This window comes from Phaethon lepturus, unplaced genomic scaffold (assembly GCF_000687285.1).
Source record: "Phaethon lepturus isolate BGI_N335 unplaced genomic scaffold, ASM68728v1 scaffold2254, whole genome shotgun sequence".
NCBI lineage: Eukaryota > Metazoa > Chordata > Aves > Phaethontiformes > Phaethontidae > Phaethon > Phaethon lepturus.
In genome coordinates, this window is record NW_010535263.1 from 1,478 (window position 1) to 17,238 (window position 15,761).

A 15,761-nucleotide genomic window follows, 5' to 3' on the forward strand; every position below is an offset into this window, starting at 1 on the left:
TCAGCATTTCTGTTCTTGCTGAGGCTACTATGGCACAGGAGGCACTCTCAGAGCAAGAGTCTGTATGTCCTACTAAAACAAAATAATGCCTCGACCACCTCACACTAAGAAAATTAAAACTGTGATCACAAGGGACTAGCTAAGGGTTTCCACTTTCATTTATTCAAATGAAGAGAATGTTGTAGAATCCTAATTTTCTGCACTTATTTGAAATTATACAGGAAAACCAGTGATAAAATCCAAGTCCTTGCTTTTACTATTTAATTATATTCTCTTTGCATGCAGTTTCCTTTTTCTGATCAAAAGACCACTCCGTATGTAAGAGAAAGCTTAAAAGAGGTCCAAGTTCAGTCAGAAATCCAAGGCACGAATAGAATGGCAGAGTTCTCATTGCAGCTGATGAACAGTGTAAGTACAAAGACTTAGGCTGGTTTAGAGGTGTCGATGGGTGTTTCAGATAAGGGTTTCAGATCGCTTCAATTTGCCAGCAGAGAGATACTGGCAGGACAAAATCTAAAACCATGTGACAGTCACTTTGCTTTCAGATATTGTTACTGAATAACTTAGTTCAGTAACTTGGTTCTTCTTCACCAAATCTGCATAGATTTAGGATTGCAGCTTGTAGATGGAAACAATGAGAATACTTGGAGTCAAATTAATCCTTGATGGAAATGTCTTTAAATGTACAGGCTTGCGTCACTGGTAGAAATAAGGATGCAACACCATCATGGAAGAATATGATCTTTCATTTTAGTTTGTTTTTCACCATGTGGAGATGGAATATTTTAGCTGTGACTGAAGTTTTGCTATGATTTCATTTTGGCTGAATCTTTAAAAAAAAAAAGGTATGAATGTTCAATCAAGAATGAAAATCAAATGCAGTTTTCATGTTGCTAGGTACATACTGCAGCCACATGTGGTCGATGTTTGCAGGGTACTAGCTGTCACAGGCCACTAAGTCATTGATTTGAGTAAAAGAAGGTAAAATGACTTTTGTGGAAACTGGATTTTGAAATTTAATCACTGAAAGGTATGTGACCTGCCCAGCTATCACAGGAATCTGTGACGCCTTCTCCCTGTGCCACAGGAACTCAATGCTCAATGTTTCAGTTGTTGTCCCTCAAGGAAATGATAGGCCGAATTCATGGCTGCCTTAAGAACCACAGACTCATTTTGGCAGACTTGCACGAAAGATGAATATGGATTACTGACCTCTAGTTGCTGTGGATAGCTGTAAAAGGAATGATTGATTATCTGTTGCATTAGCAGCAGGAGAGAAACTGCAGGTCACTCTATCTAAATGGTATAATTTACCTCTTAAAAAAAAAAGCCAGATATGTGCAGATTTTTGCATCTCTTTAAATAAGCGTTAGCAAAAGAGTGCATTTGAAAATATGAGAGATAGATTGTCATACAGGCTGAAGCTGGTGATGTTCCATACTATAATGCTGATATGCTATGCTTTTGAATTATGTTATTTATTTCCATAACAGAAATGTGATCTTAGCTTGATTTCGAAGGCAATCAGCCCAGCAGTTTGCCATTGTGTCTTTAGGGCTCCTTGCCAGTAGCACACTAGCTGTCAAATAGTTGTGTTGCTCCTAAGTAAAACATTTTAGATCTGAGAAGTTCAAAGCCGCTTTTTCAAATTATTTCACACAGGGTTCTGTTCCCCACCATCTACTCCCCTGAGCAAATAGGGTTTCAGCATCAGCACTAAGTGTGTGTTCCTAATGCGTGCCCTAGTTAGTCAGGATGTAAAAGAAGAGATCTATTGTTTTAAAATACCCTTTTTTCCCCATGGGCTATTATTTTAACCCTTTGTTTCCTAAAGTCTTCTATGTACCTGCTACTGGCAGGTTTTATGTTTAAAGCAAGTAGCTAAGGCTTGCCTTGAAAAGAAAGGATGAAGTAAAATAGACTTAGAACGTCAGCACAGGAGCTGTGCAGATAGGAGTGCTGGACTCGCATTCTTAGACAAGCACCCCTGCTTCCCTGCTGGGAAGCAGCTGTAATTCAGCTCATTTTCCATGTAGCTTGCCCTCTGTCCTAACTTTGCTTTGACAGTGCACTACTGGGGTTACTTTACAGTGCACTTGACAGATTCCTTTCCTTATTTTTTATATAAACTTTAAATTCTAAACAAACCTGCAAATAGCAAAAGACGACTGGTGTTTCATTGATGATTCATATTATTGAACTTTTGTGTCAACCATCTAAAAGTCCAAAGGAATGTGTATTTGTTTCCCGAAAGAAAAACTTGTTATTACATTTTATAGTCTAAAGGATTATTTGTTTTAATTAACAATGAGAAAAGTTTGCATCTTCATCATGCAGTCACTCATTAACTGCTCGAGCCTCCTTTGCAAGTTTGGATACAATGGGATATTTCATGTGCTTGATCTGCATGTTGATAACAGGGGTTTGCATGTAGATCAAAAGAACGATACAACCCTGCATTGTCGGAACTCTGCCACAGCATCCAGCAAATGCTTCTTTGGAAGGCAACGCTTGGCTTCCCTCCAAAGGCTTAATTCTAACAATCGACTCTAAACCGAGCCTGCAACCTACCACTTTTCCCATTGATACGTTAGTGCACACAGACCTACCTTTGACCTCTCCCAGTTTGTTTTGTTGCAGTAAACACATGAAATTTGCTCAGCTAATACAATAGCCCTGTACTTTTTGACAAACACGCCTGTGGTTAACCTCTGTGGGCTGCATTCTGCAATGAAATGAAGGGTGGTAGAAGTTAAACAATGGGTGTGACTACCACAAGATGAGTGTTAGTGGGAAAGTGGTGTAACATCCACTTAGCATTCCAGAGATGTGAAATATAATTATGATTTAAATGCCAAAGATGTAAATTGCAAGATGAGTAACTACAAGGACATGAAAGCCTCCCTTATCTTCCTTTCTGTCCCACTCAGAATCATTTTGCACACCCACAAAACTAATAGAAGTAGTGTCACTTGACAAAATTACACCTGATACATGACTTGTACTGTCACTTAAATTTCTGTTGTTGTGGGCTCTGTTTATACTAAAGAAAAAAAATTCCAATTTCATTTACAACATCTTAAGTTGGAAGTAATTTTGCTCTTGGTGGAATTATTCCCTATTTATACTCCCACTCAGATCAGAATCTCACCCAGGCTTTGAATTTTGCCTATTTGTTGTCATCCTTCCTGTGATGGGGGGGGGGCCTCTGTCTGTGAAGGGCTTCTCTCACCTTCATTTATGTATCTTTGCAGAAATGGTTTATGAGCAGGTCTGTAATGTTAGAAACTGTTGACTAAAATGAGCCACGGGAGCAGCTGGTTGCTGAATATACGTGAAAAGATGCTTAATGCCTTTTTACATCATCTAGCATATGTGGGCAGGAGAGAAATAATGCACAAGTGCAGCTCATAGATGAGGGGCCACACAGTTCTGTATCGGTTCAAACACTGAGAAATTAAAGAAAGAAAAAGTAAATTCTGGGTAGGGGAGGTAGAGCAACTAGTGGGGAAAAAAAACTGTTGGTTCTAAACTTTTAAACAAAATCTTTATAAACAGATTCTTGGTATGTTTAAAATTCAAAAGCAACAGGTGTGATTACAGCTGTGAGCAAAGGGCATGCACTGTCCCAGGTTGTGGCCTTGGAAATTGTCCAATGCATAGATCATGATTTAAACACGTATTTTTTTCCCCCAACATTATTCCTTTTATTTTCTTTACAGATTACATGAAAACATAAGCTGAAATTTCTAGTCCAGTACTACCTTTTATTATCTGTCAGCAAGGAACAAAGAGTATTACCAAGCTCCACCAGAGGTGACACCTTCAAATAATAAGAGAGGGGTGAGGCCAGGAGAGGCTCTAGGTGAGGACATGATTTGGGACTCAGCTACTGCTAGGTCAGCCCTTGTAATTGAACTGTTTATTTTCTGTACAAAATATGCACTTGGCAGAGGGAAGCAACGGTACATGCGTAGCTTTGTGTATAAGTAATTTTATTCCCTGAAATGGAGCTGTAGAGTGGATAAAGCAAAGCATTTATTCCAAACTGTTTGACAAGCTGGGACTACCTAGCTGTCTTATTGTGGATACTTTTTTCCTAGAAATACTAGAATTATTTACTAGAAATACTTGCTGCTGGGTAGGAAGAATAATTTTTATATCTGTGGGAAAAATATATGATTAGTTAAACATTTTAAAATACAAATAGTAAAATAAAAATGTTCTCTCTTAAGAATCAGAGGAAAACAGTTTTATGTCTGTACTTCTCAAGGTCCCTAACTGAGTTTGTGAAACAGGAAAAAGTCTTTCAATCGTAGCAACGGCTAAGACAAAAAAGGTTTTGGATTTTTTAGCAAAAAGAACTACGGGCCAAATCCTGTCTGCAGGTTAGCGTCTGTACTCTGACTTCGGTGAGGAAAACGCAGTGTGATTGTCTGAAGCCACAGGAGGACCGTACTGAAATATTAGTGGAGGTCATCTGCTGTGCTGGAGGCAGCCGCTTGAGAACTGTATGGCCTGAGCAGACTTTGGTCCAAAATCCTCTCTGCTCTCCAGAATAACAAGAATTGCCACAGACTGCAAGGAGACGAGTGATAGCCACATCGCCAGACATTCTGCAGTCGTTTGGGTGCATGCACTAGGAAGCAGTTTTTCCTGCATCACCGAGGGAGAGTGTGCTCCCTCCAGAGGGCAGTTCAGGCTGTCTGAATTACCCGGCTCCAAACCGTCCTCTGGAGGAGCTATTTACAGGTCTGATTTCAGGGTAGATTCAGCCACAGTAACTAGAGCTCCAGGCTGGCAAATGGATCCTGAGACAGTCGGATAACGTCCTGTCCCTGTCACTTGTTCCTCACTGCATCCATGTACTTACTTTGCAGTGCTGCTGCATCTTCCTTTTGAACAGTAACATACCTTTGACAGTTGAGGCATCCCTAAAGCAGAAGTCATTGTTTCTGCGAACCTAATCCGTGTCTGAAGTGTTTATTATTACAGCAGTGGATTAATTGTCTGAGGGATATTTCTAGTGTGGGATGAAATAGTGTCAGCAGTTACATGATAAAATACTCATTTACATATAATAAGAATAGGATTTCATTCTTGATTTCTGACAAAGATTCTTATCACACCTGGAGGCTGAGTCAGTGGGCTCAGAAGGTACACAGCTCTCTGAAAATCAAGACATTCAGGACTTTCCTAAATCTACAGTTAGTCTGCCTCTCTTGCAGTGCTTAGATAAAATAGCTTTCATCACCTTTTCATCACATCAAACTCCAGCTGAATCCTTACTACATACTGTAGTGGTATCACAAATAAGCTGCTCAGCCTTTGAAACCTATACCGGTTTTCAGCAAGATCATGGTGGTTTTGTCATGTATTTTATACACAGATTTCAAGATGCTTTGCAAAGATAGGGTCAGAATTGGTACAGCTATTTCACAGGAAGGGGGATGCTCTGAGTTTCGGGGACTTGCCCAATGTCTGTTGCAAAATAGCAGTGAAACACAACACAGTCATTCTCGTACCAGGCCTGTGATTCAGCAAAGCACTAAAGCAAGTGCTGTTTGAATGGAGACATAGTTAAGTACCATTTTAAATACTTTGCTGGACTGGGTGTTCAGCTTTCAACAGCTAATTACTGTTTCCAGCTATTTCAGTTTTTTTCATATAGCTCAGCATATCTTTAGATGGTGTAAATATTTTTAAAGTAATTAAATTGTGTGAAAAAGTGTACTGCATGCTGGCCTTTTAGCAACTCAAATGTTCATGCATATGCTTGGGGTTTTGTGTTGTTTTTTTAGATGACACCAGTTACTCGACAAGAAGTTCTTGGCCTTTACCGTAAGATATTCCGAATAGCCAAAAAATGGCAATCAGCATCAGGACAGATAGAAGAAACTATTAAAGAGAAAGAGTACATTAAAAATGAAGCCAAAACATTATTCCGAAAAAACAAATGCGTGAGTGTTCTTACAGTTTTGAATTTCTGCATGATTCTCTTCTTGCTCTTTGCACTGTGTCAGTGATTGGATGCTAATACATGAATATAACACTTGATTTCCCAAAATTTCATTCACCTTAAATGCTGTTGTATTTGGGTAATAGTTTAAATTTCACCCCTGAAATAGTAATAAGAAAACTCAAACCATTTCAGCTCTTCGTTAACTACCGCAGAAGTCTGAAAGGTCTAGAGCTTTCACCAAAAAAATGCCAAGAAAAAATTAAATTCCAAAGATACCACCTAGGTAACTGAAGCAGCTTTTGATCTTTTAGAAAGCTAGCTAAGTGTATCATTACCCATGCAATGGCAAACAGAGCTCAGTAGCTTCTCATACTTCTTTTTTTCTTTTCAAAGCAACAATTATTGGCACTTCTTTTAAAAGCAGCACTTCAGTTTTTTTCTTAAGGAAGAAATTTCAAACCCCTTTTCAAAGGGGCAATACAGACTCCATGGTAATCAAAGGTCCTTCTTGTAATTCAAGATCACAATACTTACTTATATTCCATTTTTGTCTGGGACTAAATTGAGGTAATGCAAAATCAAAAAATGAATTTAAGTCACAATTTACACCGCACTTCTGACTTGAAAGGGAGTTTCTGGATAGGGTGATAACAGAATGTAGACCAAGGAGTCTCTTCCCTTTCTCCTGTAGCTACCTTGCAGAGTGATGAATGGATGAGGGTGCTTTTTTTCATGGATGTATTAGTTTACATGTGTTTTGTCTTTTTATAGAGAAAATACCATGTTTGGGTAAAAACCTCCTTCTATAGCCTCAGTTGTGACAGCCTCTGGGCCTTAATATCCAGCGCCATCAAGCCCAGAACCGTTGAGTCAAGGCAATACTAACGTTACCTTTTATGGGTGTGAAAAATACAATCACTGTGTCCTTGGGATTGCCAAATCATGTGGCTGTGCATCATTTACGCTTGAGCTTCCAATTGCTAATTGCTGTACTTGTTCAAAACATTTGTTTGTATGGTCTTAGGTAACAGATCCAAAGTTGATTAAGCAGTGTATAGAAGAATGTGAGGCAAGAATAGAAATTGGACTTCACTATAACATCCCCTACCCGAGACCTGTGAGTATAAGTCCAGTCACAAAATCTTCGGCTATGCCACTTAGCTCTCACTGGACAATAAAACCCTAAGTTCACATCACTGTTATCGCACTGTATTTTTAGATAAACCAGTATTTAAATGCTATGCTAAACCAGAGCCAAGTAAGCCAAATGTATATTGAAATGTTCTCCATCTACCTTATTTCACTGTAAATTGGCTAACATCATCTCAAAATAAGGAGTCAAAGCCTGAGTAGAGTTGCATGAGCTAAACTCCCAAGGCCTGTGAATATTTAGACAGTCTTGACCGACCAATGAGTCATAATATGTAGAGAAAGATGCTAATGGAATCAAATCTGTTAATCTTTCCACATTATAAAAGAGAATGAGAGAGTAAAAATACTTAGTTACAACTGCCACAGAGACAACAATTTTCATAGCCTACATTACTGGTAACTGTTCTCCCAATCATAAATTAGGTCTTATAAAACATCTGCCTATATTGCTGCTTCTTTTCCCCTGTTCCTAGAGAAAAACATGTCCAAGATTACTGAAAGCTGGAAGTTGCAGCAATGTCTTCTATTGCATCATTCAATACAGTTTCCTCACTGCTCAGTCACTTCTGTCTGTAGTACTTTATGCTGCTTCCCATAGAGGCTTCCTCTCTACTCCTGTTCATTAGTTTACATTTTCACATCTATAGTTTCCTTATCAAGGCAGTCATGGTCAAATCTTCATCAGATGCTTGCCTAGAATATGGTCACTGCTAGCATCTGTTTCACAAATAACTTTTCCTCCAGCATACAGAATAACAATGCACATCTGGCAAACAATGCTCCTAGAAATGGGCTTAAAATATATGCTCTGTAGTGGCTTTGAATCCCAAGGGTCAGGCCTAGATCAGTGCTGTCAGACAAACTGGATGATCGTTACTTTTCAGATTCTGGAAATCTCTATTGCTGCTTTTACTACTATTTGCACCTAAACAGCTATCTTACAGGATGACAGCCTCAGCAACAATAACATCTGACTGCTAACACCTACATTTTTCAGTCAATTAGGGGAGATATAGCTGCCTGACTCCCACTAACAGTCTTATGAAATATAAAGACTTTGTCAATCAAAGGAAGAGCCTGTCACCTGTTGCTCCTTCTGCTTGTGGAATCAATGACATTGATTGTGCATTTTAATATGGTATATATAATCACGACAAGAAGTTGTCAGTCTTTCAATACATACAGTTTGGGGTTATTTTGTGACTTGTTTGGTAGGTATGAATAAAGCACACAGTGCTTTAAGACATCTATTCAGGAATTTTTAGGGGTTTCTAGGTCTTTCTGTTATGGAAGAAGTCCTATTTCAACACGTATTTTATCATTACAGTCTGATACCAAGCTACAAAATAAGGTTACTAAAGCCTAAAACATACAGGATTTTCATAAACACAACATTTAGGGCCTGAAAATTACACCACTAATTACTCCTCAGAGAGCACTCCTTCTAGAAAACTAATAACCTCGTTTGAGATGGTACAGTTGCCCACTCCAAAATGTGAAGAAATTATTTAAAACTTAGTGAAACCTAGTCTGTATATATGCCTTCTTTTTCTTGTAGCTTCTCCATTTGCACCTAACTGGTGGGATTTTCTTTTGCAGATCCATCTGCCTCCTATGGGTCTTGCCCATAAACAAGGCCGTACATTGCGACACCAGGAAAAGCTAAGGAAGATTTCTAAGCCAATATACCTGAAATCCCATGATGAAGTTTCATAACCCATCATTTAAGCTGTGATGTGTAATCACGTCATTTAAGCTGTGGACTGTAATCCAGGTGACTTGTGTGCAGAACTGTGAATGAAGCTGTTTTGGTCACTTGCTCACACACCTCCTGAGGCCAAAAAGCTAATTGATACACTGCATGTGACGGATCAGGTTGGTCTAGTATTTATTACATTTCAACCACTGACTCATCAATAAAAGTAACACTTTTCAAGGAGTGAGATGTGATACGAAGATTAATTTGACATCAGGACAAATTACAGCAGGTTTTCAAACTGTTAATCTATAGCAGGGTTCTTTGGTGGTTTGAAGATTATATATACTTACTGGTGATTCAAGGCAGTGCCTTGTGTAAGGGTCAGCAAAAATCAAGAAAGTCTGGGAGAATCAAGCAGACACAGTGCCTCCAGAGCTTCCAAGCGCAAGTGGGAATACAGTGATTGCATCATGCAGATGCACTCCCTCCTCTCCTGTCCCTGCTCTGCCTGTTGTCCCTGGAGAAACATTCCGGTTTCATAGTATCCTTAAGGTGAAGTATTGTTTCTAAACGGACAGTAGCGAAGAGACAGCAGAAATACCACCAATCCTCCTTTTTCCTTTTTGCAAACTGCAGCGAGTGGCCTACAGCCTCTGTGTCAGCTTTCTTCCCTCCTTCCTTTGTAGAGGGTGTGAATGTGAAATGCTGAGTTTGGAATGCCATTACACAACTCGGAGTCAAACTTTCCAGTGTTGGGTTCCTCAGGTTCCCATGTATGGACTGACTGAAAACTCTCCCTTTAGAGTAGCACTATGGGAGCAAGCTTAAAATGCTTTGGGTGTCTTCACTGAGCTTTTTTATACGGTTGGCTTTTCAACATAATCAGGGGACTGGCTTCCTCAACAATTATTTTAGTGTTAGGTTTTAACTCTTACATTATGGACCAAACCCCAACTTTATTAAAAGAAAGTATCTACAACTGTCTCTTCAGTCTCTTAAGGTCAAGGGGTATTTGTGTTTCACAGGCACCTCACAAATGGAAGTGAGCTGAAATGAATTAATTTCTCCCTCACTGGCCACCTATTGTTTTGCCTCCTTTTGAGTCCTCTGGCTTTACCAGGCTGTTCACAAATTCTCTTCAGGAAAGTTAGTGGAGCCTTTTGTCCTTCAGGCTAGAAGTACCAATGAGACCACGGTGTGGAAGAGAGCCACACTCTACTGGGAGACTACATAAGCACAGCCCACAGCTGCTTTAAGGACAGAGGGTATAAGCAGCGACCTATTCCAGCCAGAAGTTAATGGTGGCAAAAACGCGTATTTGAAAAATGCAGTCTATATTATTCCTATTAAAGAGGACAAAACCAATGAAATCTCATTTTCTGAGCTCTCCAAGCCCTAATAGACAATGGCAAAGAAATATTGTTGTCTACCTAAAAAGAAGTTAAAACTGTCATGTGCAGAACAGAATGACAGTTCCTCCCCCAAGAATGTACTTGTAAGAGTGAAAAAATACAAGCAGATAAGAAAGTACAAGGAAACAATGAGAAAAGCGAGTCAGCCTGACAGGTACTGGCTAGCCCAATTTCTCACTACCCTTTATGGCTCCAGTCCACAAAGGTATCTATTCCCATATAATTATTTCCTGGGAATGCCTCATGTGGGAAGTAACATGTAAAATGCCATTGTTCTGCCTGTCAGTGGGAGCTTTGCAAATTTACTGCTGCCAGGAAGACACAAAAAAACTTCTTTTAGCTTAGGAAAAGGGGGATGGAATAAAGAGAGTAAAAAATAACATGAGTATACACACTGCTTAATCCTTCATTGAAAGAAGTCCAAATACAGTCTTTTTCTATCCTCATTCTAACACACCAGTGTAGAGATGTGTCAACTGAACCGAACCAAAATGTGCAGAGACAAGGGTTTTGAATGGAAGCTTAGGCTCATTCTTTGTCATTAAACTATCATTTGAATCTTTTTAATTGTTAAAATTCATGTGGCTAATGACGGTACTGATGCTATGAGTCATGAGGTGAATAAACAGCTATGTAAATGAGCAGTCCAAATTTACTGTCTGTATTATAGTCACAGCTCTTTCCTGAGCACACATCGTAAGATGTGGATTATTTCAAAATAACATCCCTGAAATTCCAGAAGATTCACACTAAATTGAAATAACAATATGAGTTTGAGTTTATTTCTGAAGGGAAATATAAATATGCAATATTAAAAAGGCTCAAAAGTAGCCTTAAGTAATTCAAATGAGTATCCACTTGCTTAACTGAAAAGCCAGTAAGTTGAACTGCAGTAACAGCATCACATTATTTGAGATACTTTCAATGCCTGTTAATTTTTTCAAAATAAGTGTGTGAGTAATTATTGACTAGATCCTTATTACCTTCCAGCACCAGAAGGCAAAGACTGAAATTTGTTAAAGCCTCAGGCTGTTCAGCTAAAGGAAGGATTAGATCAGTTCTTTTGTCAAGTCTGAAGAGCAAAACCCTTCTTTCACAGTTTAAGTTAAACTCTGTATGGAAAAGAGAATCTGCCTTAGAGTCCTGTGTTTTTGGAGGTCAAACTGGCAAACCACCATTTTGAGGGAGTTTCATAAAAAAAATTTCATCTGCAACTCAGTCCAGTGGGTAGGCAGACATCTCAACTGGTACTCACTATGAAATTCCAAGGACCATGTAACTTCTGTCAAGAAGTGTCCCAATGATGGTGCACTATGCCATTCCTACACATTAATTGTACTTGCAAAAAGATGTCCAAAAATGCCTGTTGAGTTCTCGAGAGTTTGTAATGCACTGGATTCAATCAGTGTACACTCCCTCCTGTACCTCCTTACCTTTCCCTTACTCCCCCTTCCAGTAAATACTGTCTCTTGCCTGAGATGCTAGTCACTAGTCAGGAGATGCTTTAGAATAATTTATTATACCAAGATGACATGGCATTTTATATTCTTTAGAAACAAAAATCCTGAGTCAGTTGCATGAACTCTCCTGCAAGCTAACCAGTAGGCAATGCAGTAGTAATTTGTTGACATGATAGCTAGCTTTGAATATCTAAATAACACCTCTTCTCTCTAGAAATTCTGTCCCTAACTCCATCATTAGTAAGGTTGTAATTTCTGAAGCCATGTGCTTATGAAACCAAATTTAGCACTAACTCTAGCAAGCACACAATCATTTAAGAAGATGGACTTGGCACCTGCTTACTGAATGTACCCCCTCAGTGTTGTCTAGGGATGTGGAAACACTCATTAAGTTGCAGCAGTTGACCCAATCTATTCCAGGGGAAGTATCGCAGAACTGAAACAGGTTAAGACAGGTTAGGTTAATCTTCCTACTAATGCTAGTTTGTTCTTGTAATACCTTTTAGATCTGGAGAATGTAAGGCAACCTGGACCTCACTTTCTTGGGGCCCTACTATGTATCCATCAGAAAAGATATCAGTAGCATCCATCTTTTATCCACAGACAGAAAGGGCACTTATTTGATCATACCTATAAATGCATTTTCAAGAATGCTAATTACAGGAGACACCTGCACCTTTCACTAATTTTTCTAATCCTGTTAGGTAAAACATTCTAGCTTATAGGAACTCATAAGTAGAAGAATTCAGGGCCTTTGTATTATCTTTTGCTTTTTTGTTGTATAATTTTCCCTTTAACAGCCCAACAGCATTAAAATCAGAGAGAGTACTTTCTGTTTCTGAAATTGATTTTTGTACAGATGAGATAAGAGAAAGGTTTCCATCTCCTAAGAAAATATACTAAGGCTATCTGTCTTACAGCATCCCAGCTGAAACTTTCTCTGCTATTTCTAAGCAAAAAATATCTCTTGCTCCATAAAGTCTGTATAACTGCATTTTTTTCCTGATCTGCTTTCAGTTACTAGCAAGATGAATCTACGATCTGCAGTAATTACAGGTGGTTTTTGTGGTTTGTTTAATGAGAGCTTCTAATTAAGAAACGGAAATACTAAACCTGTAAAGCCAAGAATTCTAATACTACTATTACAAGGTACTTCATTTGGCCAAAACTTTTTCACATTTTTATCATGTCCAACTAACAACTGAGTTGCCTTTTTTCTTTTTTTTAAATGCATCTCAGCCAAGAAACGTTGTGAATTCTAATGTTTAGCCAGCTTATCATTCTTCAGGAAGGTCTAGACAATGCTCAGGAAATAAGGTCAGGAAGCTTATTTCAAGGAATCACTGAAAAATATCTCTAAGACAGATATCCCTCAACAGTATATTCCATTACTTTTTCTCTAATAGGAAGGGCAGCCCAGGAAATCATGTACTTCAGTAATCACCAACTAAAGCAACTCAGCCATACCTGATCCCTGGCACAGGGGGACATAGCAACTGGCAGATGCGAGACCCCTCTTTTACAGACTTCTCTTTTATCTATATATAATAATATATAGATAATAACTATAATATATAACAACTATATATATTTTTGGTCACATCTATGAAAGCTTGAAATACATCTATAATTACATTCTAAGAGATGCCTTCATCTCAAATCTAAGCTAACACAGAAGAAACATCTAGAAAATCAATACAGTAACAAGGACATTGCACACAACGTAGTAACAAAGCCACTATATATATACGAGAACCACAACTGTGTCATTTAATAAACTATCCGTGTGTGTCCACAAAAAGGCACAAGTAACTCACATGGCAAGCTATCCCACAGTATTTTCCAACATTTTAAAAGTAATATATCTCCATAAAATGTACTTTAGCATATACTACTGCATCTGGCCTTCAATTTAAAATGGCTTAGAGGACTGTTTGCAAGACTAGCATTATGTGAAGAAGGATGGAGAAACTCTCCTCAAATTTCAATTTCTCTTCCTTTTAATGTTTTAAAAATGATTACTGCATTGTTGCCCCAGCTTCCCTTTCAGGAGTGACAGGTAAAGTGTCACCAGTCACTTACACACATAAGCTCTAAAGAAAGTCTAAACAGAAAGATCCCTTTGAGAGCAGCGACTGAACTGATCAATCCATAGGGAAGGCTCGAACAGCCAGGTCCAGCCTCTGTGGCCTGCATGCAGAGCATCTGTAAGAGGAGGCTCGTGACTGGTTTGTTATCTCTGATGCCACAGTGACCTAATTAGTGATCTGAATTGTTGACGTGATAGCCACAACAATTAGCTGCAGCCATTCAAAAATATGGTAATTACCACAGTGGTTTTTTAAATATGTACTAAATTTCAGTTAATTTTAATGATATGAAAAGTAGAAAGTATCTGTCTTGCTCTTATGAAGCCTAAGAAAATACTATGTTTTTAAAGGACCAATTTTAATTAATTTATTTCTGAAACATGATTCTCTTATCAAAAATTGTTGTCAATTTGGGCAAGTGTGCTGTAACATTCATAGACATATTTTATTTTTGCTATAGGTGCCAAATATCATTTAGTCTAAATTGTTACGAGTAGTTTCTTCCTATCAGTAAGTTGAAACACCTGCACACCTCTGTCCCCTTTATTAAAAGAATAATTAAAAGAAATATCCATTAAGTGTCCTGGTCTGACTTCTTTGCCCTAGTCACCACGTAACAATAATGACACACCAAATGCCTGCATATTGTACTGTTTATGAGGCATCAAGTACATGAAGATACTGTACTAATTACCTATGTACATCTTTGAGCAAAGCAGCACTGTACAACATACCTGTAACAATTCTTGTTTACCTGTATGTTACCATTCTCAAAAATTACTATTTTATGAATATCTATATAAAATGAATTAGTGGTTAATAAAACAATAATGAACACTGTTTTCACCTATAACAGCTAAGCACAACACAACAGATAAACGCCTATGACAAGAACCATATGTTCTAATGAGTTGTAGCAGCATCACTTAATGATTGTAGCACGATACTGTGAATTGCAAAATTATAGCTGCATCTCTGACTTTGTGAGGCCTCAAGCAAGTCATTTAAATGCTGCAATTTGGACAATAAAAAAACATACAAGACCCCAAATTAGTAGATGTTTATGCAGTGGGGTTTTTAAAAATGTTTGCCTTGATCTTTTGTGCTTCTCTTGTACTGTGTACACAACAAGTCTAATGATCCATCGTTAGTACCTTCTTGGCATGCTATGGGGATTAGTTAATGACTGCACAGCTCTTTGAAGATTTCAGGCTATTTTATTTTTAATTAATGTTTGCAAGCTACTTTGAGCTTCTCTGATGAAAGGGCTTAAACAAGTACAAAATTTTGGGTTGTTATTAATCCAACATGGAGCAGAGCAAGATGAGGAAGTAAAATGAGACTAAGGGAGAAAGGAAACAGCTCTGTTTATCAGGCACCTGGAATATGTAATACTGAAATAAAAGAAGTTTAAAAATTATGAGACAAGAATACTTGCTTTGAGAAATGGCAGGCTCCCAATGCATGTGCTGTCTAGACGTTTTCCACGGAAATTCTGAGGCACATCTTCAAGGAGTGTCAGTTACTATAGTTTTATAATACAGCTCTGGTAGTTCATTCTAGCTGAGGATTGGTTTTACATGTTGACAACAGACTATTCTTTTACATCCTCCCTCCTCATACTCCTGGGACACAGAAGTGGTAAGCAAACCCAGAGAGTCCTATTTGCAAGAGCTGTGGATTAGACTCCCATTAAGATCAGCAGCAAAACTCTTTGGGCCCAATTTCATTTAAAAAAGAGTAAAAAAAAAAAAAGACCTATGATAGCAGCTAGGTGGTAATCCTAGGATTTCACAAGATTTGTAATGATGATGTGGCACACAGTTTGACAGGAATTCTATTCATTCCGATCTATTGCAAGATAAAGCCCAGGCTTTTGAAGTAGGTTTCTGTTTGTAGCATTCTATTTTCACTCACTCTTGCTCAGTGGCTGCTAATGGCTAAAAACCAAAGGAAACTGGGAGCTGCTTTGAAGTCAGGCGGGAA

The 15,761-nt window shown here is 38.4% G+C and overlaps 1 protein-coding gene across 1 annotated transcript; it reads left to right on the plus strand.

The window, feature by feature from the left end:
* Positions 1-399: 399 nt before the first annotated feature.
* Positions 400-9,053, plus strand: LYRM1 (LYR motif containing 1). Its single transcript, XM_010285740.1, has 4 exons — positions 400-408; positions 5,802-5,960; positions 6,987-7,079; positions 8,714-9,053. Exons 1-4 carry the CDS (start codon positions 400-402, stop codon positions 8,828-8,830), a joined length of 378 nt encoding a protein of 125 aa, XP_010284042.1. The 3' UTR covers positions 8,831-9,053.
* The last annotated feature ends 6,708 nt before the right edge of the window (positions 9,054-15,761 follow it).